The sequence below is a fragment of the Homarus americanus genome, unplaced genomic scaffold (assembly GCF_018991925.1).
Source record: "Homarus americanus isolate GMGI-L3 unplaced genomic scaffold, GMGI_Hamer_2.0 scaffold32929, whole genome shotgun sequence".
Lineage (NCBI taxonomy): Eukaryota > Metazoa > Arthropoda > Malacostraca > Decapoda > Nephropidae > Homarus > Homarus americanus.
The window spans coordinates 16078696-16103013 of record NW_024737097.1 but is presented as its reverse complement, the minus strand read 5'-3'; the positions used below and the strand labels follow the sequence as shown (position 1 = coordinate 16103013).

General features: G+C 38.5%; 1 protein-coding gene across 1 annotated transcript in view; it reads left to right on the top strand.

Annotated features, from left to right (window-relative positions):
* The window catches only part of LOC121873125 (calphotin-like), a 56406-nt gene extending 35928 nt beyond the window's left edge, over positions 1-20478 (top strand). The window contains exons 2-5 of the mRNA XM_042376439.1: positions 2739-3059; positions 3197-3495; positions 5784-5946; positions 20231-20478. Coding sequence (XP_042232373.1) covers positions 2739-3059; positions 3197-3495; positions 5784-5946; positions 20231-20478 — 1031 coding nt within the window. The remainder of the gene's footprint in view (positions 1-2738; positions 3060-3196; positions 3496-5783; positions 5947-20230) is intronic.
* The last annotated feature ends 3840 nt before the right edge of the window (positions 20479-24318 follow it).

The window sequence follows — 24318 nt, the reverse complement described above, 5'->3', positions numbered from 1 at the left end:
AAGAATATGAACAAGTACTGCGTGTACTTGTACTGTACTGTACCGGAGAGTGTTGCAAGCATAACCTAGTGTGCGGGAGAGGGTGTGGATGACCTTAGATATTTCAAGTACTATTCACAAGTATTTGTCTCTTAGTATCAAATAATTTATAAAGTTATTAATGAACCTCATCTTTTCAACCTAAACTCCTAGAATGTGACCAAAAACGTGATTATTTACTTTTTTATTCCTCTGGTTTGAGAGAAATTTCAACTATTTTTATCTTCGCTTATTCAATATTTCACCAGTAGTGTTACCGTCCTATATACACAAATTAATAGAGAGATTATCAAAAATTTCAGACTATTCCGTAACTTTGTCCTATTAGGAAATATGAAAATTTATGAAGATACGAACGAAATCCTTAAGATGTTTGGAAGATCTATGAAAAGTCAAGTGCACACGAGGAAGATTCACAACAGTGTCGTCTGGATCCTCAAAGCTTCGTAATATCATTTCTCTCGCTACAAGTTACGACAACACACAACACTGGTTTTCAATAGAACCTCAGTGCAAATCCGAAGCAATTTTACCCTCCTTCATCATCCTCGAACTTAACTCTAAGTAATTTAGATTCGTTCTGCCATCTCTATTTAGGGGAAAAATTTATCGTACGATGTACAGGTATTATGAGTCCAGGCCAGAACAACCCCCCCGCCCTACCCCTCCCCACCCACCACCCTCCCCACCCCTCCTCACCGCCCCCCCACCCACCACCCCCACCCCTCACCCTCACCGTTCCCCCACCCCTCACCCTCACCGCCCCCCACCCCCAGATCTCATTACTCTCACAAAATGAAGACTTTACCCGAGCCTCGTAATGATGGGAGCGCTGGGTCGTCAACCACGTGATTAAAACAGCGCATATATCTCCGGTGCTTGACCTGTTATGGGGCACACGTCCTCTCTTATCTGTGATGAGTACAGGTCCACTCTTACCTGTGTCGGAGTACAGTGTGTGAAGGTAGATGCATGTACTGTAGGTACAGGTAGGTTCAGAGGGGTACAGTTAGGTTCATAGGATGTAAGATACAGTACAGTCCCTCTCCTGACAGATCACTGCCCTCTGGTGTGACTTTATGATAATAAAGAATAAACAAAATATAAAATAATATTGTCACTTTGGTTTATATAACTAAAGTAAAGGAGGAAGAAATAGGAGATAACAGTGAGAAAGAGGATCTATTCAAAAGTTAGTTCATTAAAGTATTGCTGGTAACTGACGAGGGAGTGTGTAGACCCCCAGACGACAGGCCATAGTGAGACCTCGGGGAGTTTGCTCCGCTTGATATAACCTTTTAATTGAAGACTTTTTCCCTTTGATCTCCCCCCCCCCCCTTAGTCGTGAATAGACCATGAGAATGATTGAATTCTAGAGGCATTGCTGACCGTCACCACCACCAAGCCAGAGAACGGGATAACACTGTCTATCCAGGAAGGTTTTGACGCTACACTCGTGTTAGTAGTTTAAAGCTGTTCCTCACAAGTTGCAATTAGAGAAGAGGTAAATCTTTTATTGCCCTAACAGCTCAAGGTAATGCTAGACTCAGAGTGGGTATACAAGAATTGTTAAGTTAATTTCAGCTTCTCTATATTATGAAAAAAATCCCCATTGTTGTCTCGCCTGTTGCCTGTACAGAAAGTTAGGACTTCTTTAAGCTGTTTAATGACCTTACTAACTACAGACGACCTGAGCCGCTTCTCTTTTATGAGTAAAACGCTCATTAGTATTGATCTGTATTATGGAGGCCGGCGTAGTAGTCGCCTTTCTCAATTATCCAGCAATTGACAAACTGTGCAACAAAACTTCTAATAATTGTTCACGAAGAATGATAAAACACGAGCGTTCAGCACAGCTACACGAGTGGGGAGGAGGCATTGTTGTTACTTATCCACAATGAAGAACAAGAAAAATATATTTGGAAAAAGGTTCATTTGTTTAAGGTAAAGTGTGTAGTGCATATGATAAAACTTCCCTCCCAGCGCACTCCACCTTTATTGCCGTCCGTTCTTCCCACAGATAATGGGACTGAAGATTACATTGTCTCCTAAAGAACTGAACATATTGTAGGAGGACAACCTTACTAAAATTATGTCCTCCAGCCCCCTCTAGTCCACTGCGGATATATGGAATCTGTTACAGGAATAACCATAGGAACCAACACTCCTCATGTACTGCCACTACCTATCGATCCTCTACCCTGTTATCGTTAGCGCATTGATCCACCTGTACTGTTCATTCACTTCACCGTGTTAAGAGGCTGGAGACCTAATACTGGCCACGGTTCTAGAAAGAGGTCATTGTGATACCAAGGAATACTATAGTAACATATTCCTGTAGATCATAAAAATAAGTTGAGGCTTATTACGAGAGGCTAGAGGCTGGCCTGTGTAATACTAAGCCGGGTGTATTTCCCCCACGCCTCTCCTTACATACATAATACAATTACTTAATATAATCTATATGATGAGAACAGGGGGTTAATTTAGGTGTGTGTGTGTGTGTGTGTGTGATGATCAACATGAGGGGTTGCGGGTAAAATTATTCTGGCCTCGTATTTGCATCATTAATCTCTATAGTGTGACCGTGATAAATCAGTGCCATTAAATGTGAACGTCCGTGTCAGTTAAGTAGGACAAAATATAACCGCTATAAAACCGACAGCTATTTTAACATAGTACTGTTACTCTCCCTGTAGCAGCTGTTACTCTCCCTGTAGCAGCTGTTACTCTCCCTGTAGCAGCTGTTACTCTCCCTGTAGCAACTGTTACTCTCCCTGTAGCAGCTGTTATTCTCCCTGTAGCAGCTGTTACTCTCCCTGTAGCAACTGTTCCTCTCCCTGTAGCAGCTGTTACTCTCCCAGTAGCAGCTGTTACTCTCCCTGTAGTAGTTGTTACTCTCCCTGTAGCAACTGTTACTCTCCCTGTAGCAGCTGTTATTCTCCCTGTAGCAGCTGTTACTCTCCCTGTAGCAGCTGTTCCTCTCCCTACAGCAGCTGCTACTCTCCCTGTAACAGCTGGTACTCTCCCTGTAGCAGCTGTTACTCTCCCTGTAGCAGCTGTTACAGCAGCTGCTACTCCCCTGTAACAGCTGGTACTCTCCCTGTAGCAGCTGTTCTCCCTGTACTCTTACTTTCCTGTGTTACTCTCCCTGTAGCAGCTGTTACTCTCCCTGTAGCAGCTGTTACTCTCCCTGTAGCAGCTGTTACTCTCCCTGTAACAGCTGGTACTCTCCCTGTAGCAGCTGTTATTCTCCCTGTAGCAGCTGTTACTCTCCCTGTAGCAACTGTTCCTCTCCCTACAGCAGCTGCTACTCTCCCTGTAACAGCTGGTACTCTCCCTGTAGCAGCTGTTATTCTCCCTGTAGCAGCTGTTACTCTCCCTGTAGCAGCTGTTCCTCTCCCTACAGCAGCTGCTACTCTCCCTGTAGCAGCTGTTACTCTCCCTGTAGCAACTGTAAGCTCTGTCTTAGAAACGTTTCAAGAAAATTGAAAAAAAAATTTTACAAAACTCTTTAATCAACTCACTACCTGAACATTGTCTCCACTGTTGTATTATTTTAGTCTCTGTCAACATCAGTGAGAATTAGGAGTAATTAATTATAAGCCTTAAAACTATTAAAATTCCTTCCTGGAGATATCTCTATTTCCTCTAAATCTCTCACTCACAAACTACTTAACCTCAGGGCCACACTAGCTTAGGCAAACCCCATCTCCCTGCTTCTCTCTCCCCCAAAATGGTAACAAATATTCTGAAAACATTTTAATCAATTACTGTATTATAACTTTATACGACCATCGGGTTTATTACAATATCGTCTATAAACAGATACTTACGGTACTAGTGATACAGACTAGTACTGTAACCGGGTGTAATGAGACTCTCTGTACCTATATATAAAAGCGAGTCCCTCATGTATTCTCGAGCAGGAGTGGGATAATAAGCCTCGTGTACCCTCGTGTCTGTCTGTTTGTTATGACTTCCTCTGGTGTAGGTAGCGGGGAGGCTGATGCTGTCTTAGTGGGTAATACTCTTGTAGCTAATGTCAAGGCTTCATATATGTATTACTTTTATAATTATTTTGGTTTGTTTTTGTCACATATTTGTAATATTTTTATGGGTATTTTTTTACGGTGATTCTTTTTATTAATTATGTTATTTTTTAATAGTAATATAAATGAACAATTTCACAAAAACTTTAAACGACCCCAAAAAGACATAAAAAAGCATTGTGATTGATGCCATACGACGGGCAATTACAGTACTAACGAACTACGATAATAAATAACGAATCAGTTTAATAACTTTTTTCAGATCAGAACAAAAATTATTTCTCCCTAAATTCATTAATATACATAAAGTTGTTTTGTACTCGTGGGTGAATACAGTAAGATAATTAGGGAAGAAGAAGCTTTTGTTAAGGTTAATGAAGCAGGTAAGAGGCACAGGTGTAAACGCAGGTGAGTGGGATTTATCGTTTATCTTTCTTAATTAAGGTAAATTAATAAAATACCTAACATTAATGTAATCTTCGGGGAAAATTTCTGTTAATTACCACACTACCACAGTCTGTTTATCTGTTACAAGTGACTGTACGCTTATAAATTACCAAGACAGTACTGTTAATCTTTATAAGTAAGACACCATGAAACTAAATCACTTCAGGTTATTGATTTCAACTCTGTTAAATCACAACATGGATCATCAACCACCTTGTACAGTGAACGAGTAAACTAAATAAATCAATCACTCGTATGGAACTTATAAAACAGCTGGCGACTAGATTAAAATATTTATTAAACCTTTAGTTTTTTCTTTGTCAAAATTATGTTTAGGAATAATTATACAAAATAAGTTCAAGGAAAAAATTAGTAATTAAATTTTTTCACATATCTGTATCACAAAGTTTAATTTAAAAAAACACCAAACGAATATATTTTTGTTTCATCTCATTAATAACATTGAAGTACAAGTCATTAATACGTTTAATTTCTAAATAATTAATTATTATATACGTTAGCTACTGAAAAATTGTTATATCAAATGAATGAATTAATAGCAGAGAACAGCTCAAACAATTTAACTGATGGTAAAAAAAAGTTAGTTTAATTTTTCATGATGAATAATGACCACACACACACACACACACACACACACACACACACACACACACACACACACACACACACACATAAACACACACACACACACACACACACATAAACACACACACACACACACACACACACATAAACACACACACACACATAAACACACACACACACACATAAACACACACACACACACACACACACACAATCACACACACACACACGAAACTGTTAATCACTCCGGTAAATGGCGCTAGTGTAGCCTCTTAGTCCCAGGGTGGCAATATTGACAGTCCCCCACCAGTCTAACACCAGTCACTACTCTACCACGACTACCAGTCACCAATCTACCACCACCACCTATGTTTACACTCACTTTTGTATTATACTCTTAAGTTAAGTTAGGTTCCTCGAAGGATTTAGTGGTAAACATCAACTTTTCACTCGTTATGATCCTCGACCCATGTTAGTGAAAGATAATATGAGTCTCACAGGCCTTGACGACTCGTTACGGGCGATATGAATACAGATAATTCTATATTGTTAATGAAGTCCTCTTAGGGGTGTCATTTGACTTGGTTGTTGGAAGCTTTTGTGTGTTGAATATACTACAACTTACTTTTTTTATTCTAGACTGTGTCCATATACATCCAGCTCTTCAACTTCCTACCTGACGATACCAGTGATATAGCGACCGATCTGGTGACTCTACCCCGCAAAGTCAGCCTCTCCATGTTATATCTCTTGTATTGTTGTGAAGGTCTTGATCACAGCTCCACGTGTCCTGCTCCAGACTGTTGATGGGATCTTCAGCTTCCTCAGACAGTCTTCTTGATTCATTTTTTTTTTTTGCCATCTGAACACTCTGGGGTGCGTGGCTGTCTTGCGTCTTGTGTGGATGCCATGTTGCTATCCCATTCTCTACAGTATATGTGGAAGCACATTGTCTTGTGCAACTATTTGATGTTCTGTGCATCAAGGTGGGTGAATGATCACTGGATCAGACCATCATCTGGTTCGTCTTGTCAGTTTTATTGTTTAAATGATCGTAAAACGTAATCACTTATCAGATCCGTTCCGGAGACTGTCTAGGTCCAGTTAGGGTTGCTTCTGGTTTTGATAACACTGACAGTCAGGACATCTTTGTCAGTTGCTCCCTGCATCTGCCATACCCTCACTGGCGGTAAACAGTGAATCGTATATCAAAGTCTTAGTTGTATTCAATCTTTATCAACTTCGAAAAACATGAACACCGTTTGGTTGGCTTAACCTAATCGTCACCAAGCCTAGACTTACTGATTAACATAAGGAGATGTTAGTATTCACGTTGTCATATGACTGCTTTGACACGGGTACCGAATCATCTCAACATTAATGTGATAAACCTTATGATCATTTTAGACATCTCGTTGATATTATTAGATATCATTGTTCAGTCTTCAGAGACCTATTAGAGTAAGTCTTTTTGTATAAGAATATTCACGCCGCCATCTCTCCTGGCTGCTTTTGTTTCCTTGGTCATGTGTGAACTCCCTGACCTGCCGTAAACAATGGACTCAGCTCGTGAAATCTCATTTTATGGCTGAGGATGAAGACGTAACCTGTCAACGCTCCCCCACCCCTGGGTCACACACTCCATGCAACGATTATGAAGGTCTGAACCTGTGACTGTGACTCGTCTAGGAACGTGTTATGGAAAGCTCAAAGGACATTTTTTTCCCCAATTGCCTGTTCATCTCGCCGCTACTTTAGTTCAACTTGGTCAAAAATAAATTCAGTCGAACTCTGCTGACTTGGTTGACACTTAAGTTCTCCCCCGCACAAAAAGTCAGATAGCTTCTCAGTTACTAATGATACTCTCACCCCGTCCCTCCCCCCAGTCCTGCTGAGTGTATGTACGGTCCCAAAACAGATTTTACTTGGCATAAGTTCCCGATATTACCCATTACTGGTGACTTTCATTAACTTGTATCTCAAATAAAGTAATAAACATAGCATAAGTTATGTTCTGGTGTAGAATAATGTGAAATAAACCAACAAAAAAATTTACTACGAGACAAGCTTTTCATTGTGTTGGTGCCATTAGTGTGAGATATTTACCCGACCTCTTTCCCTTTGATCAGTCACCATCAAAACTTTCCTCCCGGGAAGAACAGTACAGCATCTTTTATGGCTCGGGGGGGGGGGTAATTGCTGCAAAAAAGCTGTCTCTAATGAGGCTGTTTTAGCATCAATAAAAAATAAATTAGTCTTTGTAAAGGAAAGTTTGTAATTTATGAATGATATAACACTTGCCGTTGTCTCTATTTCTCTTATTTTTAGGTTAGGTTAGGTTAGGTTAGGTTAGGTTAGGTTAGGTTAGGTTAGGTTAGGTTAGGTTAGGTTAGATTAGAGTTGTGAGGTCGTGATGGTGACCAGTCCTCGCTGCCCCAGCTTACAGTGGTTCTCTAACTAACACTGACTACAATATATATATCGGATCTTGAGTATCATCTTTACCGTGTGTATGTGTGTGTGTGTGTGAGTGTATGTGTGAGTGTGTGTGTGTGTGTGTGTGTGTGAGTGTGTGTGTGGTAAGAGTGATGTGTTATTGTGTGTATGCGTCTGTGTCCCCGGGGAGTCAGAGTAGAGAGAAGTAAAGAGAAAAGTTTGAGAGAAAGATAAATAACTTCATTGAATTCTTTAACGTGTGAGTTAAGACTGGCAATAATGGTAAATTTAAACTCAAAAGAAGATAATGCAGAACTTGACGGGATGTTGAGGTCAGTACACAATACCTAGAAGGAATGGAAATGAGGAGACACTGATACAAACGTGGAATAAGAATGTTGATAAAATCGGGTACATAAGAACAAACTGTAGTAGTGAAGAATGAATAAGAAAAGGTGGAGACTAAAGTGAATATATATACAACTCTTATGTGGAACAGAGGAGAAAAAGGTGGGGGTTATCCTGATAGGGATGTGGAATATTCAAAAGATTATAATCAAGGAAGAAAAGATAATGTGTAAAGAAGGGAGGAGACGGGATGTTATCTGCCCAAGAACAAAAAAGTACCAAGTGTAGATGGAATTATTATAGAAATGTTAAAGCTGGGAGGTGGAAAAGTGATAAAATGAACAACAAGAGTGTATAGATGAAGAAATTACATAATACCACTTAAATCATGAAACTTAAAATCTTATTGTTATAGAAGATTAAACACGGGTTAACAAGATCACTGACTTATATGTGAGAGAGGGAGGAGGAACAGAGGAATTTCAGAGAACATGCGTATAAGTTCTCTTGTATAAATGGAAACTTAACAACTAATACAAAAAAATCATTGAGGAATTCGTCTGATGAGCTTATCATAGGAAGTTGATGGTAGAAACACAATAGAGAGAATCGTAATAAAAGATTGTAAGTGTTAGTAGGAAGATCAGAGTAAGTTGAGAAGAGGAAGTTGTGTGGAAGATGTATTTGTGTTACAGAAACATGTCTGACAAGTTTCCGGTGAAGAGAGAGAATTTAGCTATGATATTTATGGAACTAAAAAGACATAATATAAAACAGACATAAACAACAACAAAAATTTTATGGGTGGAACTGGATATATACAAATGGAACGTTGTTGAATGTCATCCAATATTTTTTTTTCTTTTATAGAGAGTGAAAAGTGTGTTAGGTGCGTGTGTGTCGAGAAGAGGAGAGCTGGCATCAAGTGAGAGTAGGGATGTATTAAGGATAGGTAATAGTCGCTACAGTTGTTCGGTATATTCATAGGTACGGTAGTAGGGGAGGTAAGGAAGTAGGTGATGTAAGGTAAAGTAAGGTATCAGGTAAGGTATCAGGTACAAGGTTGGGTAAGAACAACACATTATGTAAAGGAGAGTTGAGTCTGGAAAATTAATTACAGTTAAGTAAAATTTTCGAGCCGTGTAAAGCTTACGGGTTGATTAATTACAACCATATTAAGCTGACGAGAACATAAGATGAAGTTGAATCAAACCATTAATTAAAGCTTTCAGTAGATGAAGCTGAATCAAACAACTAATTTAAGCTTTCAATAGATGAAGCTGAATCAAACAACTAATTTAAGCTTCCAAGAAGATTTGATAAATTTTACTCAAGCTTAGAGGCACCAAAAAGACGACCAAGGCAAGAGCGAAATTTGTTTAGAGATGGAGGGAAGGAAGGAGGGAGACAGACAGATAGAAGGAGAGAAAGAGAGAGAGAGAGAGAGAGAGAGAGAGAGAGAGAGAGAGAGAGAGAGAGAGAGAGAGAGAGAGAAGGTGGCGGCCAACTTGAAACACTGTCGCCTCCACGCCGCTATCCATCATCACCCACAGTTTTTAGCCTCGCCTTTCATCATCTTGTTTTTATTTCCTTCCAAAACTCGTAAAACTTCTTCTCTTGGAAACATTCGGTAACTTTGGTTTCATAACTTTGTTTTTCTTGCTCTTAAATCTGTTTAATGGCTGAATATTATTTTGATCGTAGTGGCTCACCTGACCTGTACTAAAAACAAACACAAAACAAAAAAGTGTTTAAGCTCGTTGTGCTTTGAAAAGTCTCTATATTGTTTATGTGTTTTGTCTCATTTCAAGTATTATTGGAACTCTCTCTCTCTCTCTCTCTCTCTCTCTTTCTCTCTCTCTCTCTCTCTCTCTCTCTCTCTCTCTCTCTCTCTCTCTCTCTCTCTCTCTCTCTCTCTCTCTCTCTCTCTCTCTCTCTCTCCATCCTTCCTTCCTGAGGTAAACAATGGAGGGAGGGAAGGAAAACTACCCCCCACCCCTTACTTACCTTTTCAATCTACATCTTGACTTTGAAGGATAGAAAAATTATTATGTACCTGGTGAATGGTTCTATAATGATCATTTTATTATAGTACAGGAAATAAAATTGATAGGTCCGGGGTGGTTATACAGCGGAGGGGAACTTTAGGGAAAAATTATAGGGGAAGGAGGAATTTTTTCTCCCCTCCTCCCACACTCAGGGATTGGTTTCTGCCAGGCGTGGGCAACCTTCCCTCAGTCATGGGTAGCATTACGATTTAGGTATTTTTCTGCGGGCCAATCCACCAAAATTAAGATCCTACCTAACCCAAAAGTAATGTTTGATGGTTACAAGTGTTCCCTGAAGAATGCAGTGATGGGTAGGGAAACACCGGGTAACACTGAAGTCCGTTTATTATGGATGAGAGAAATACAAGTGGTGACTAGCGTGTGCCATGCACGGCTCACAGTCAGACTGAGACTGCCTTGCCATACGGCAGCCTCGGGGCAATGTTGCCACATAACACGTGCAGTGTTGCCACGTAATTATATATATAAATGCTACTCGGCACAGTAGCTTATTTACAAGGTTGCTACTCGGCACAGTAGCTTAGATGCATAACCTACAATGTTAATATTGTATTAGCACGGACAGTGAAGCAGTTTATCCTCACCTCCACCTTACGATATTTTCAGTTTACATTCAGACTTTTTACCCATTACGAAACATATGCATCATAATAATTTTTAGGTAATATGTTCAAGTTTCTTGACATTTAACAGAAGATTAGTGAAGCAGTCTGTGAATTCCTTGATTTTTCCTATAATTACAACATTTTTCTTACTCATGTCAAGTCAGGTAAAAAATATGAGACCCACTAAGCAGCTATCATACATCTACCTCAACTGCTTTCAAAGTATTTTTAACCTTGGGCCACTGACAAATAAATTTGTGTAACATATCAGTTTTGTACTGACCATCACTAAGGCTTAAATAATTAATTTTTCTAATCAAACTTGGTTCAATTAGAAGTTTTTCTATGACACATGATGATTTATACACTTCTAAACTGTTTTCTCAATCTATGGGATGATTATTGTTCCTTATATGAACGAACAGTGCACTGCTGTCAGATGCTGTTCTAATATTGTACTTGTGCTGTTTAATTCTGAGTTGCAATGCCTTCCCAGTCTGACCTACATAATTTCCATTACAATTGCTACATGGAATGAAGTAAACACTTCCATTTACATTCAAGGTTGGGCTATTCTCAATTAATATATTAGTAATGGTCAGTATATATATATATATATATATATATATATATATATATATATATATATATATATATATATATATATATATATATATATATATATATATAATTTATTGGCGGTTTCGGCCAAAAATATCATTTCGTTGAAAATCTCAGTACGTACAGTATACTGTAGGTACTCCTGATCGTGCTGATTCTGAATCTATGGGGTGCGATTCTACTGTGGGGTAATTAGTGGTCGTAATTACGCTCGGCATATTTTAGTGACATTATTTCCATGCGAATTACTTGCCAACTATGGGTTCCGAGGTGCGATTTTGGTGTTTTGTATTATTCTGGAAGTAATTAATTACTTAAACCCTGTGTGACCACCGCCCGTGACCCCACGTAGACTTACCCAACATTTGTTAATTCCCAAGTGGCCTACTGCCACATAGCAGCTAATCCATCAAACAGTCCGCGCCGAACTTGGCCCGTAAACTCACACAAGTTGAAATGTTTATACTGTTGACTCTTTACTGTATACTTATTTCACTGTTACATTTTCGTAGTTACTTACTCTAAAGTGATGAAACAGTAACGAATTTTGTGTGAAGATTACTCTTTAAATAAATATTGGTTTACTCACCATAAACTGGCTGCATCTACCTGAACCGCGGGCCACATTAAATAGAACTTCTCAATCACTCCACGGGCCGCACGAACACACGGTCCGGGCCGCATGCGACTCATGCCTCATTTATGCCGTTGTTAAGCAGAACACCAGAAAACGTTTTAATAATTTTTTAGATGTTTAAGAAACAAGTTTAATCACCGTCAGCGTTGATTGAAAAATAAGAATTCCTAATTATAAGTAATACCCTAAGCAACACAAAACCTTAGACATTAAATAACAATCTGGAAGATTTGAAGTGTGTGTGTGTGTGTGTGTGTGTACTAAATGAAGGTAAGAAGTACACAGAGGTTTCCAATGCTATAACACGGCTGCAGTCAGACTTGGTGGAAATATGTGAAGATGACAGGCTCACATATACCATTTGTGAATAAGACTGTATTGTAGCTTTAGATATTGAGGTGATGAGCTGCAGGAGAGAGAGAGGTATTGGCATTCTTGTAAACCGGAAAGTCTGTGAAGGAATTTAGGGCAGTTCCAGACAGACTCCCGTTAGTCAAGTTTAATACTGAACTTTTAAAACCGGGTGATAATTAATGATAAAGTGTATGAGTATTTTAGAGAATTTTACGAAGATTTAAAGAAGGTAAAAGAAAATGTAAAGTTCATTGGAAATTTGATGGTATTATAAAGGTGTGAGGAGAAGAAGCACCAGAGGAAGAAGTTTTGTTTAATAGAAGTTAAATAGAGAAAAATCTACTTGACTTTCGTAAATATATTAAAAAGGTTATCACGAATTTAAAGTTTCAATATCACCAAAGGCATATTTATACTCCAAACTGAGACCTACTGGGAGGGCATGTAAAAAAATTAATAAAACACCAGACAGAGATCATAAATTCATCATGAGTCACGCTTAACAGACAGACAGACTAATATTTGAGTCACGTGTTGCGACAAACGAGAGGACAGGAAATGTTCAGAGAGTATAATAAACTATACAGTATGTTGCCAGGTTAGGGAATTACCAGACCAATTAAAGCGTTAGTGGAAGAGAAGTATTTATTTAATGTTACTTTTATTTCAAAGATTTAAAGACTTTCTGACATATAAATCATGAAATCAATTTGTCAAGGCAAAGAGTCGTCGTCTCTCTTGCATTGTATATTAGCAAAGACCGATTCTGATTCTGTGATACATAGATATACTCGCGTCTGTGTTCTCTCTCTCTCTCTCTCACGGCAGAGGTACTTTTAGTTAACAAATACCTTGCCAGCTGTTCATGTCCCTCCGAGGTCAAAGGGTCCCGCTGGTCACACATCAGAGTTTGCCGCACTTCTCCCCAATGGCCACCGTCCTGCCCAGAACCCTCAAAGCCTCGTCTCTTTCATTTTCCCTTCAATGAAAATGTGAAAACTGGTCCAACTAAACTTGCAGTACAAATAAACTGGTCAGAATGATACCAAAATTGATTTGAGACTTTCCTGTAACAATATTCGTTTTGATATCTCCAGTTTGGGAGAAGAAATCAATGCCTGAAACTCTTTTTTAAAAGTTATAGCGGTGAGTCAGCCGTAGTCTAGGTGCTCTCATCCGTACCACACACACGCCGGGGCCTCGCTTAACCATGAAGTGGACAGTAACCTGCTGCCAGCCATCACACGGGGGAGGATCACTGGGGCATCTCTCATGCTCCTGCCTCGGTGTTGACACATTGCCCATCAACAGTGTAGATCTCTCTCTCTCTCTCTCTCTCTCTCTCTCTCTCTCTCTCTCTCTCTCTCTCTCTCATCATGCCATGACTCAAAACTCTTAAAACTCTTTCTGTTCCTGGTTTTGCTTTCTAAGAGCTGTTATCCTCAACGTATTTTAAAGCCTAACCCAGGAGAACAGTTAAGTTTCTCAAGAACATGTTGCTGAAGCTGTATATAAGCCACGTGTTGTTAAGACTTGTTACATACGTGTACACCGAATGGGAGGTAGAGGGTTACTGATGAACTCATGTTGTAAACGGTAGAGCCAAGAATGTTCAGCCAATGATCGTGTTTCCTCCTGTGTCATAAACTCTTTCTTCTGGTCGTTCCTTGAGTGTGCCTGAGATGGGGTCTTGAGTGCATCTACACGACTATGAGGTAACCAACGTATCTTTATCGCTGTAGGTTGAGTTGATGTATGAGGACCTAACAGTGCCAGCTTGAGTTCAGCCCTGAGGTAAGGCACCGTGGCCACTTCTCTCAATTGTCCAGTAAATTTGTTTGAGTTCATACTTGTAAAATTTTAGACGTAGTTTACAATGTCAACTCAAGAGTCCAATTTTCTTTCATGAATATTCAATTATTATGTTGTTTACTAACTTATTACCAGTCCCAGGTGTTGTTTCAAGCTACCTGTTAATCATCAATTGTTATTTCTGAGTGGTGTATATAACCTCCTTTGGTCTCCCCAGGTTGATGTATACAAAAGGCGCTGATTGATGATTACCGCGCAGAGAACATTACCTTTTTAGTAGAGCAAACAAAACATCAATGTAAGAATTGGCTTCAGAAATGGTGTGTGTGTGTGTGTGTGTGTGTGTGTGTGTGTGTGTGTGTGTGTGTGTGTGTGTGTGTGTGTGTGTGTGTGTGTGTGTGTGTGTGTGTGTGTGTAATAACGATATCTTAACATAATGGCAGATCCCACCTACCTGCTACGCCATCCTACATAGTGACTAAAATAAATATTCCATTGGAGGATTTTTTATTCCTCGTCACCATCACGTCACCAGTATACGAAAAGGCGGCACCTAACCTAACCACATTATGACTTGTTGTAAAAAGAAAAAAAATGTTTTGTTCCCGAGAATAATAGGAATCCCGACCAACTACATAAAAAAAAAATTTAGTGTTTTAATTTTTCCATCCAAGTCTCAAAGATTTTTTCTATTTTATACACAACACATGACAGTTATTCCTAGTGTTTTGATGACGTAATGATAGACATATACACCCAGGTATTTTATTAACATTAACCTTAATTCAACCCTAAAAAAGTGTGGTTAGGGTTTTGAGACAGAGTGTAAATGTGGGGTTAAAGGTTGAACATACAGAACATCGCAGAAAACACCTTGAAACTGATATCTAGTTAACCTTGTTTGTTATCTCTGAAATGGAAATCATTACTTTTTCTACATTTAATTTATTAGCTGAGTTACCAGGCTTCATAGTGTACGGACCATTCATAAATGTCACCCGCACCTCCCTACGAAATTTTATCTATCTTCAAAATGTGGAAATGCATTAGAAACAGACAGACAGACAGACAGACAGACAGACAGAGAGACAGACAGACAGTACTATATATATCTAGATGTCAGCCATAACTGTAGATCGTCCTTAATAGTGATGGTGTGTGTGTGCGCGCGCGCGCGCGCGTGTGTGTGTGTGTGTGTGTGTGTGTGTGTGTGTGTTTGTGTGTGTGTGTGTGTGTGTGTAGAGTTTCGTAAGTGAACACAAGACTCCAAGGAAAGTTCAGGATCATGCATATAAATCAGACGTGCGTGTTAACACCTCTTATCGATCCACCTGTGACTACATCGAGGTGAGTGAAGGAAGAATTTGGAGGTATAAACTGTGTGCTTTATAAGGAAACATATTTTAAGTGTTCTAAAAATCTCTTTGGCGTAAGTTGATAATTTGGGTTTCCTTAATATATCGTAAGATTTGTCGTGAAATTGAAAGTACAAGAGAAATATATCTGGACTGCATATCATTCTATCGGAGAAAAAAAATATTGTTTATTATGATGTAAACTGCACTAAAGTTGGCGGTCTGGGGAAAAATCTTGGGAGATATACGAGGCGAAGTTTGACGAAAGCAAATATAATCGTGGAAGGTTTTAAAGAGAGTGAATCTTTTGAGGGATGAGAGAAGAACATGTGACACATTTCTCGTGGTGGTTGTTGATAGGTCTGAGGATATTGTGTTGTACTTGATAAAAGAATAAACACTACCTAAAAATAATATAATATAACACACTCTTACTCAGCTTAATATAAGATCAGTGACGGTGGTGATCAACACTTGGCCGTAAATAATCCACAAAAGCTTTATAGATTCAGTAACTCAAGCTGGCAATCTTTTGAACGCTTTGGAAAGGGTCGGTGGAGGTGATGTTCCTAAATTTACGACATTCATAAATATTTTACCGGACATTAAGCAATGTTTATGCTTAGAAAAATGTATCCAGTTCTTCATAACACAGTACATAACTCTCTCTCCTGGCTGACTTACATGACATCACTTAGTAAAGATATTCCTGCATTAAGTTTGACCCATCACATCACCATTACCTATAAAATAACAGATAATAACAATAATAAAAGCTAAAAAAAAAATACGTTACGAAAACATAAATTTGTACAGAAATTTCACATGAGATAAATTTCTAACCTTGGAATATAATTAATGATAAAATACCATAGATAATACACTAAGGTCAATACAAAAACATATCAATAACTTGTAAGACCAGAGTAATGAAGACAGTTGTTTGCCAAAAGAGAAACTAATTCTCAGTCCCATATAAATTTTGTGGCACTTTTTCAGGCACAAGCTACTACAGGTACTCCCTTGGGTATACTATAACTCTCAAGCCTCATCAGGTCTGAAATGCTGAGGCTCTCTACTCTAGTGAGGCTCCTGTTGATGGTGAAATTAACTGCACTGGGATGTACTGTCCTCACCTGGTTGTTTTAACAGGTGAGGCTATGAATCTTGTATTTTGTTTTCCTTTTTCCATCATTTTCTTAGACAATTATTCAATCCCTGTCCTGTTATGGGTTAAATAGAATAATAATAATAATAATAGTAATATTAATAATAATAATAATAATAATAATAATAATAATAATAATAATAATAATAATAATAATAATAATAATAATAATAATAATAATAATAATAATAATAATAATAATAATAATAATAATAATTTAAAAAAAACAATAAAAAATCCAATTAAAAGTATAATACTCTTATCAATCAGTGTACCGACCATATATCTGAGGGTTGGCGACCACAGTCCTCCATTCTAAAAGTTCTCGGGCTCTTTTTTACCAATACTTCAAGACTTGGTAAATAGATCGCTTATCCACCAGAAAAATATCACAACCTATAATTTTTTATTCCCTGATAGGATAAAAAATTACCCTCGTCCAATTAAGAGTGAGCGGGTGAATAACCTTGTTGTGATAAGTAGAGGCTGCTGTATTATGCTCATCGAGGGATTTTTTTTAGTACAATTGGAAGTGTGTTTAAGCTTTCTCAGGTTAATTAATGGATATGAGAGAACATTTTTTTATTAATATTTATAGGGATGACAGAACATAGTAGTAGTAGTAAGTAGTAGATAGTAGTAGCAGTGAGTGAGTAGTAGTAAGTAGTATTCGCAGTAAGTAGTTGTAAATAAAGAAGTATACTCACTGCAGGGAGATGACAGTCACTACAAGTACTGATTCCGGTGTTGTGTTGACAGATACAAGCGCCTCCACACCGACCCATCTAAGGCCACTGATCACGTTATCTTTGAGTTATCTTTTATTCACTTATCACAGGATAGAATTACCCACCGTGACGTAAAAGATAATTAAGTATTATATTAATCATTATCTTTAGTTCATCATTACTGAGTCCATCTAACACACCGGATGTCTTGATGTCCTAGTGTTAATTTTCCATAATAAAAATATATTCATTGAATTATCTATGATTACAATGACAATAATGATAATCGGAATATAATGTCATGTGACTGTTCATTATATTCCTCCCAACTCTCACTATGATAACAAACTTGACAACATTTTTTCCTCAACATTTTTTTCCTCACAACATTTTTTCTTAACATTTTTTCTTCTTGTAATATTTTGTCCACGTTACTGTATACAAAAATAACCTAATGTGTGTTATATTTGTATTATATTGTATTCCCTGTGGCTGTATTTGTAAGATAAAACTGTGTGTAGATCCTGATGTATGTAGGCAGTGTGTGTGTGAGGGGGGGCGGGGGAGTTCTTGTAAGTCTGCATGTTTGTCTGTTCATTTGTAGGTGGGAAAAGAAAAAGTAACAAGGAGAGGAAGGGGACGAAAGAGGGAACACAGAGAGACAAAAGAAACAAAATAGACTCAAGAATAAAAAAGAGAATTGTAAAAACACAGACCACAAATAGAGAAAGAGAGAGAGAGAGAGACTGAATGAGAGAGACAGAAAGAAACAAGACTAATAGACTGAGGGCATGAGAGAAAGAAGGGGGAGAGAGAAAAAAGAATAAAGAGGGAGATATAATGACGAAGACAAACAGACAGACAATGTAAGACAAGAAATTAACTCGAGAAATATGGTGAAGGTGATGAGTGAGCCCCCCTCCACCCCACTCCACTCACCTCACTAGCCACTCCTTCCTCCACTCACTAGCCACTCCCTCCTCCACTCACTAGCCACTCCCTCCTCCACTCACCCAATCATGCCGCCTGGCGCTGTACACTAGTAGGGCAGCAAGTCTGGAGTCCCGAAGATGTGTGTTATTTTCATTTTTGTATCAGAGAGTAAAGTGTGTCTCCTGTACAACATATGGTAGCCTCTTCATAGTAATGTCGACGTCATTGTCCACTTGCATTAGACAGTGAAAAAGATGTTCTGGCAGCTTTGTTTATGAGGTAAATATAATAGAATTTTCCTCTCAGAATCTGGAAAGAGATAGAAAATTCAACTGAGAGTCACCAAATAGTTCCTGGAAAAGTGGTACTAAGTTTGGCTTCCTTTTAATTAGTCAGACTTTTCACATTGCCGACTTTCCTCACTGAGAAAATAGAAACTTGTGTGTAATATCAGTGTAAAGACAAATAGAGTTGATAGATACTAAAATTAATCTGAATTTAATATTATCCGAATATTAATAGTGTATAGTCTATGCTGTAGTGGGTTCAGAGGCTCCCTGAAATGGCCCTGGCACACACACACACACACACACACACACACACACACACACACACACACACACACACACACACACACACACACACACACACACACACACATGTATATATTTCTACATAATGAATTTACTACACGAAGTTTTCTCTCTATCTCATTTCAGTATTCCTCCTGTATACTTTAATTAACGTTAGCAATATGACCATTAGTGTCTATTAATTTAAGGTCATATGCTAAACGATCGTATGGAATGAATTTTCTTTAGAACATTTATATGTTTGATGACAGGTAGTTAGCTAGAGCTGAAAGTCGCTAAGTTTGTCCAGCGGTTATATCTTCTTAAGTTAGCGGAAAAATGACTAAGTATTTGTTGATTTCGACTAGTGTGTTTATACTTATTCATCTATAATTATTTACCTTTATCCGTTTTTTTCACTAATTTATTTCACCTTTATCTTCTTCTTCAATTTCCCTTCATCCTCGCCATTGTTATTATCGTCATTCATTATATACATTATCTGGATAAACATTGTCCCTGTTCCCTGTTTCAACTTCCCCCCACCATTAGTTTCCTGCCAATCGACAACTTTCTCTTATTCAACTTTTATATCAGCAATCTTCTTCTTCTTCCTCTAAACTTTCCACCTCTCCCTTCTCTCATTCTTTATTTTTATGTCATTCCTTTTATCTTTTCCTTTTTGTTATTCTTCCATAGTTTCCTTCAGTTCATCCTATCATTCTTTTTTTGTTATTTCTTCTTTTGTTTCTCCCTTCTATCACTTCTCCTTTTATCTTTCTCTTCTCTCATTCCTCCTCCTCCGCGATATATATATTCCATCATTCCTCCTCTTCTATCTTTCACTCATATTCTAACATTGACTCACAACCCCTCACAACCTCTCACAACCCCTCACAATCCCTCACAACCCCTCACAATCCCTTACAACCTCTCACAATCCCTCACAATCCCTCAATCCTCAACCCTCAATAATCCCCTCATAATCAACAATCCCGCACAATCCTCTCACAATCCTTCACAATCCTCACACCTTCATAATCCTCATAATCATTCACTCCCGCACAATCCTCACAATTCTTCATAACCCTCATAATCATTCACAATCCCGCACAACTCTCATAACTCTCACAATCCTTCATAATCCTCATAACTCTCACACTTCATACCCTCATAATCATACAATCCCACAATCCTCACAACCTCACAATCCTCACAACCTTCATAATCCTTCATAATCCTGCACAATCCTCACAACCCCTCACAACCCCTCACAATCCCTCACAATCCTTCACAATCCCTCACAATCCCTCACAATCCTTCATACTCCCTCATAATCATTCACAACCCCTCACAATCCCTCACAACCCCTCACAATATCTCACAATCCCTCACAACACAATCCTTTTGTTTCCCCTTAAATACTAAATCTCTATTAATATATTCAGTAACATCAACAGCACTCAAGGCCATGGCCATATCTAGAACACCATTAAGTCTAAACTTCTATGTTGAAACAGCACTCAAGGCCATGGCCATATCTAGAACACCATTAAGTCTAAACTTCTATGTTGAAACAGCACTCAAGGCCATGGCCTTATCTAGAACACCATTAAGTCTAAACTTCTATGTTGAAACAGCACTCAAGGCCATGGCCTTATCTAGAACACCATTAAGTCTAAAACTTCTATGTTGAAACAGCACTCAAGGCCATGGCCATATCTAGAACACCATTAAGTCTAAACTTCTATGTTGAAACAGCACTCAAGGCCATGGCCTATCTAGAACACCATTAAGTCTAAACTTCTATGTTGAACAGCACTCAAGGCATGGCTCAGTCTAAACTTATGTTGAAACAGCACTCAAGGCCATGGCCTTATCTAGAACACCATTAAGTCTAAACTTCTATGTTGAAACAGCACTCAAGGCCATGGCCTTATCTAGAACACCATTAAGTCTAAACTTCTATGTTGAAACAGCACTCAAGGCCATGGCCTTATCTAGAACACCATTAAGTCTAAACTTCTATGTTGAAACAGCACTCAAGGCCATGGCCTTATCTAGAACACCATTAAGTCTAAACTTCTATGTTGAAACAGCACTCAAGGCCATGGCCATATCTAGAACACCATTAAGTCTAAACTTCTATGTTAAAACAGCACTCAAGGCCATGGCCTTATCTAGAACACCATTAAGTCTAAACTTCTATGTTAAAACAGCACTCAAGGCCATGGCCATATCTAGAACACCATTAAGTCTAAACTTCTATGTTAAAACAGCACTCAAGGCCATGGCCATATCTAGAACACCATTAAGTCTAAACTTCTATGTTAAAACAGCACTCAAGGCCATGGCCATATCTAGAACACCATTAAGTCTAAACTTCTATGTTAAAACAGCACTCAAGGCCATGGCCATATCTAGAACACCATTAAGTCTAAACTTCTATGTTAAAACAGCACTCAAGGCCATGGCCATATCTAGAACACCATTAAGTCTAAACTTCTATGTTAAAACAAATTAGGAAATAGAATGCTAACGACCAGATCATAAAATTAAACTTGGGTTAATGTTCTCGTTGGGTCGATCTTTTGAGCCCAAGTCAAGGTGGTAAAATTATTTGAGAAATCTTAAACGAGGTTGTGGGGGGAGGTGGGGAAGAGGGGGGTTAGGAGAGGGGGTATAGGAGAAAATGTGGGTGTGTGTGTGTGTGTGTGTGTGTGTGGTGTAAAGAAGTATGTGGGTGTTGGTTGTGCAGATATGTGTGGTAGGAGGGCACAGGAGAGTATTTGGTGTGTGTGTGTGTGTGTGTGTGTGTGTGTGTGTGTGTGTGTGTGTGTGTGTGTGTGTGTGTGTGTGTCTTAACATTAACGTGTAGTTTATAATAATGCAGTAATCTCACAAAAGTCACCGGCCAACACATACCATTTGCATTTAATGAAAACTTGAAATCCTAAACTTTTTGCAGCCAGACAGACGAGGATCCACAAATCTCTTCCGTCAGTCGTAACCAACGCAGTTCTAAGACTTGTGCGGAGACGGAGAGATAAGGGTTGTGGCAGGGGGGGTGGGGGGATGTCCTAAAGAGAGAGGAGGGGAGGTGTCCTAAAGAGAGGGGGAGGGAAGATGTCCAAAAGGAATAAATATAAAGATAATTGGTTTGTGTTGTCGTAAGTGTTGCCTCCTGCCTCTCATCCCTGCTCAGGTTGAGGTAGACTCGTAGCCTCACTTAGCAAAAATCTTTCTTGAAATGTGGGGATATTTTTCCTTGGCTGCGAGGAAGGGTATTACCATCTCGTCTTAGTCCTTGTCATTGTTTGTTGTGTTTTTGTTTTTGTTTTTTGGCAGGAATGAAAATTTACAATATTTACGAATATAACTTCATGTACCTGTGTGTGTATAATACGTGGACTTATGTTATGTACGATTATGTGTAAAAATGGCTAGATGTTAATATGATTTTTGTTTTAAGTTCTAAAGCAATAAGCTTAATAAGTCATGTTTACAAAGTTATCTGACGATCAAAGGGACTGGGAAAGGTCACACTAGAATAACCCGTTATAGTACATCCTCCTTTCCTCACACAGCCAAATTGTTAATCAGTTCATTCATAAAAAACTACGATATTATTTATGGTCTCTCTCTTGCCATATTTCCAATCTATATATTTCAATTTTTTTCAACATTCTGAAAATTTATATGAGTTACGGTGTTATGATTTGTGGATTTGAAAAGAAAAGGTTAATATTTCATCACAAATGACCGACAAAGATGGCGGTAAAATCATTTCAATAAAAAAAAAGAATTATCGTTACGTCTATGACTTTTTGAATGTTCGGCTCAGACGTCTTCTCATCATGCTTTGGTTATTTTACAGAACACTAAAGGAATCAAATAATTTTCCCTTATATGTTATTAATCTCTCACATGCCATTTTCTTATAGATTAACAAACATTTCGATGATAATATCCTTTATTTTCGTATATTAAGAAAATAACATTAGCTTTGAATAATCTCTGTCCAGCTTAGAGCCATTTTGAGTCACTTGTGCCGTTGGTGAAGCGCATGAGTCTGTTAAATACATCACCATACCTCCAGTTAATGAAGAAGGTACACTATCTTGGAGCCTCCTGCCCTGACCTACACTTCTGGGAGTCTTTTACCGTACACTGTCAGGTATAACTAATATCTAGCTTAACGAATTCTCTGCCTTGTTTTCGGATAATCTCGGGGGGGATCAGATATTTTTACAGCAAGAGCAGATGACGCATAACACCGGACTTGTCAGAGATGTTTTAACTCTCATTATCACCAAAGAGACACACTGTACCAATCTATTTTTACTTCGCATTTAATTCTAAGACGTTTGTGGTTGAAAATTAATGGGGAAATACTTTGGGAGTTCTCAGATTAATATATAATCCACCTATCTCATTCCCCTGTTAAACTAGGACCCAGGTTCCTATATCTGAGGAAAAAATTAATGTTGCCAATATTTCGCTTAAGTAGGGTGATCAGTGTTGTTTAGGGGGTTTACTGTACTCGCCCGCAAGATATTTCAGGCTCAGAGGAGCTACACTGCCCATATTCGCCTTTTATAATGACGCTTGACAACCCCCGACATCTGTTAAAAATTTTGGGTCAAAGATAACGATGACCCAGGTTAAAGAAGGGCATTACCTAGCGTTGGTCGAGACCTCCTTTGAGTACAACTTAAAGTTGTTGTACTGTAAGAATTTGTTTGTTTTATGACTAATTGGGTGGAAGATCTGTTTACAATATGTTGTTTTTCGTTGAGTGTAAAATTTTTAACATATTCCGTAAGTTATATTTAATACTTTACGTGTTTAGATAACTTTTACATTATATAAAAACGTTATGGTGTGATACCTGAGAGGAAAGTAGTTAATTAATTAAACTAACCATGTCCTACATTCAGCAGCTTCCTGGAGTATGACGGAATGAGTGGTGTTGCATAAAGAGAAGTAGAGCAAAGTGTAGAGAGGAGGAGGAGGAGGAGGCGATGAAGAGGAGAGCGGAGGTGGAGGTGGTGGTAGTGGGGTTACGAAGCACTCCACAAGTCACAGCGGGAGGTGGAGGGCTGTGACCACACTCAACAGGCTCTATATCTTACCTCTGACACTTCCTTAACACAAAAATTAACTTAACATTTTATAAGGAAATTTGACTTGTGTAAAAAAAATGCGCATTGATGCTTACAGTCACTCGGTAAAGTTGATAACCGATGAGATATTTTCTGGCAAAATTAATAAGAACTTTCTGTGTTAAAATTCTACTAATGGCCAGTGTTATCACTCTGTAGCCGAGATGAGAGATGTGCTAGCAGGGGAGACACGGCACACATCACTGCAAACCATGAAAACAAAAGAAACTCTTCATGCACTAACAAAACCGAAATTGAATTAAGGGAGGAACATTACAGAGGGGTGGAGCTTCAGTCAGTAAATAACAAGAAAAATGGACCAGGATGGAGAAGATGTTCATGACCATTGTATACAGAAGGGCTATGACGTA